A 2,044-nucleotide genomic window follows, 5' to 3' on the forward strand; every position below is an offset into this window, starting at 1 on the left:
TAGCACGGTGATAGAGAGGCTGGAATCCAGATGAGTTGGGTTCAAATCCCAGCTCTGGCCTTACATAAATTACTCACTATCTCTGTGTCTCAGTATCTCCATCTGTTAAATGATGTTTAAATAACATAACCTGCCTCTTAGGTTTGTTGTGAGGACTAAGCAAGATGATGAATGTAAACTTTGCTTGGCCCAGGGTAGCACACGACTTGCTATTTCTTTCAATTACATGTTTGGGTAACCCCTGGAGTCTATGGTCTGAGGACTCCCCATTCTTTAACACTGGGTGGAGCTGGCATTCAGAGGTAGGGGATGGTCTCCAAGCAGGGGGTCTGTGAGTCCTGGAACTGAATGTGACCCCGGAGGTGGAAGAAGGTCACAGCTAGTTGCGTAGTAACAGGGCTTGCTTTGTGTGTGGAGACCCAGGCTGCTGTTTACAGGTAACTAGGTGGGGGGTTATAATGTGTAAAGAAGTTGAGGGTTAACAAAGGGAATTCTTCCGGTGAGATGAATGGGAACTAGCTGCGTTGGCAGGGAGGGCGGACCTCTGGGATGGGGGTAAGGGGTTTATTATGCAGATTAGACTCGGCCTCTCCCTGTGACCATAGAAACCCCACCATCTCTCTTTCAATGGTGCTCTGACGAAGGGTTATTTAACTCTGGCCCTGCAGCCGTGGCCGCAGCCCAGACCCTCCTCAGAACGGCCCAGAGCACGGGCCCTCTGCCCCCACGTGACATGGGGTGCCACACGAGCAAGAGCACCAAGGTGGTGGGGGCGTCCCAGAAACCCGGAGGGCAGCCCGCGGGGGAAGAGCCGGATCCGGAGGCTGGCACTGAGGCGGCCTATGGCAAAGACACCTCAGTGAAGGATGGGGGCCCTGCGCCCAAGAGCCAAGATGCTCTCCTCTAGAGTGGGGCTGGACCCTCACCTCCTTCCCGGAACTGCCTCTGGCCCATGAAACCCGACACGAGCCCTGTCCCGAGAAATCTCTGCCTTCACCAGGTACCCTCCTCAGGCTTGGCCCTCTGGAGCTGTGAGGAATCCCGTTTGCCCAGCTCTCCGTGGAGAGGACAAAAGCAGCCTTCACACATCGTGGGACTTTCTCACAGCCTCGGTGGCAGGCTGTCCTGGATCCAGGGAACATCTATGTGCTTGCCGAGCTGTGACCGTCCAGGGACCCCCGGCCTGCCTCACTTTCTGAACATCCTCTGGCATGTGTGTGTGTGTGGCGGGGGGGGGGGGTCCATTTGCTCTCTTTTCTCTCCTTTTCTTCAAGAGCTGGCTGGATCGCCAACATCCCCAGCAGGGCCGTTTTCGCCTGGCTCACTCCACACTGTTTGTATGAATAATTTAATATTTAACTGGGAGAGTTGTTAATGAATTATGGGAACGATCAGGATCAGACTGTGATGGGGGTAAATGGAAGGCAGCAAGGCCTGGTCATCCAGGAAGTGGAGCCTGGAGTACTGGTGAGAAGGAAGGAGGAGGGTGCTTGTTCCTCGCTGTTTAGGCCCAGAAAAATGCCCCTCTGCGGATATCCCTTCGTCTCCTCGTATCAGAAGTCTGTCAGTTTGGACCTTCTAGCATCTGAGCTATCTGCACCCAGCCCTCAAAAATATTTCGCTGTTTACTAACATGCCTGTCAGCCTTTCTCCCTCCCCACCCCGCACCAACCCCGCCGCGTGTTTTGTTTTTCATGTAAAAGTATTTTAATTTGAAATCAAATGGACATGTTTGCAAATAAATGGTGACAGAACACATCTGAAAGACGGGACTGGGGATGTGAGAGTAGAGGGCCGGCTGGCCAGAAGGGGTGGGTGTAACTCTGTGAAACCGAAGCGAGGCGAGGGGCTATAGCGTCTTCTCTTTGTGCCGAGCGCCGCCGCGCAGACAAGTTTACCGGGGGGCTTTACTGTGACTAGCACAACTGCTCCCATTTTATAGATGAGACCGTTGAGGTACCAAGAGGTTAATTAGTTCACTTGCCTTACCTTGGCCATTCAGGAGAGGGCAGGACCCAGAATTGAAGTCCAACAGTGTGGCTCC

The 2,044-nt window shown here is 53.5% G+C and overlaps 1 protein-coding gene across 1 annotated transcript; it reads left to right on the forward strand.

Moving 5' to 3' along the window:
* The first annotated feature begins 610 nt into the window (after nt 1-610).
* Nucleotides 611-1,220, forward strand: CHD9NB (CHD9 neighbor). Its single transcript, XM_086688532.1, has one exon. The coding sequence runs from the start codon at nt 734-736 to the stop codon at nt 905-907; it is 174 nt and encodes a 57-aa protein (XP_086544658.1). The 5' UTR covers nt 611-733; the 3' UTR covers nt 908-1,220.
* Nucleotides 1,221-2,044: the final 824 nt, after the last annotated feature.

The sequence above is a fragment of the Puma concolor genome, chromosome E2, assembly GCF_028749965.1.
Source record: "Puma concolor isolate L17-30 chromosome E2, mPumCon1.1.hap2, whole genome shotgun sequence".
NCBI lineage: Eukaryota > Metazoa > Chordata > Mammalia > Carnivora > Felidae > Puma > Puma concolor.

Coding starts and splice junctions, on each gene's coding strand:
- CHD9NB (XM_086688532.1), top strand. CDS start 734: ATGGGGTGCCACACGAGCAAGAGCACCAAGGTGGTGGGGGCGTCCCAG.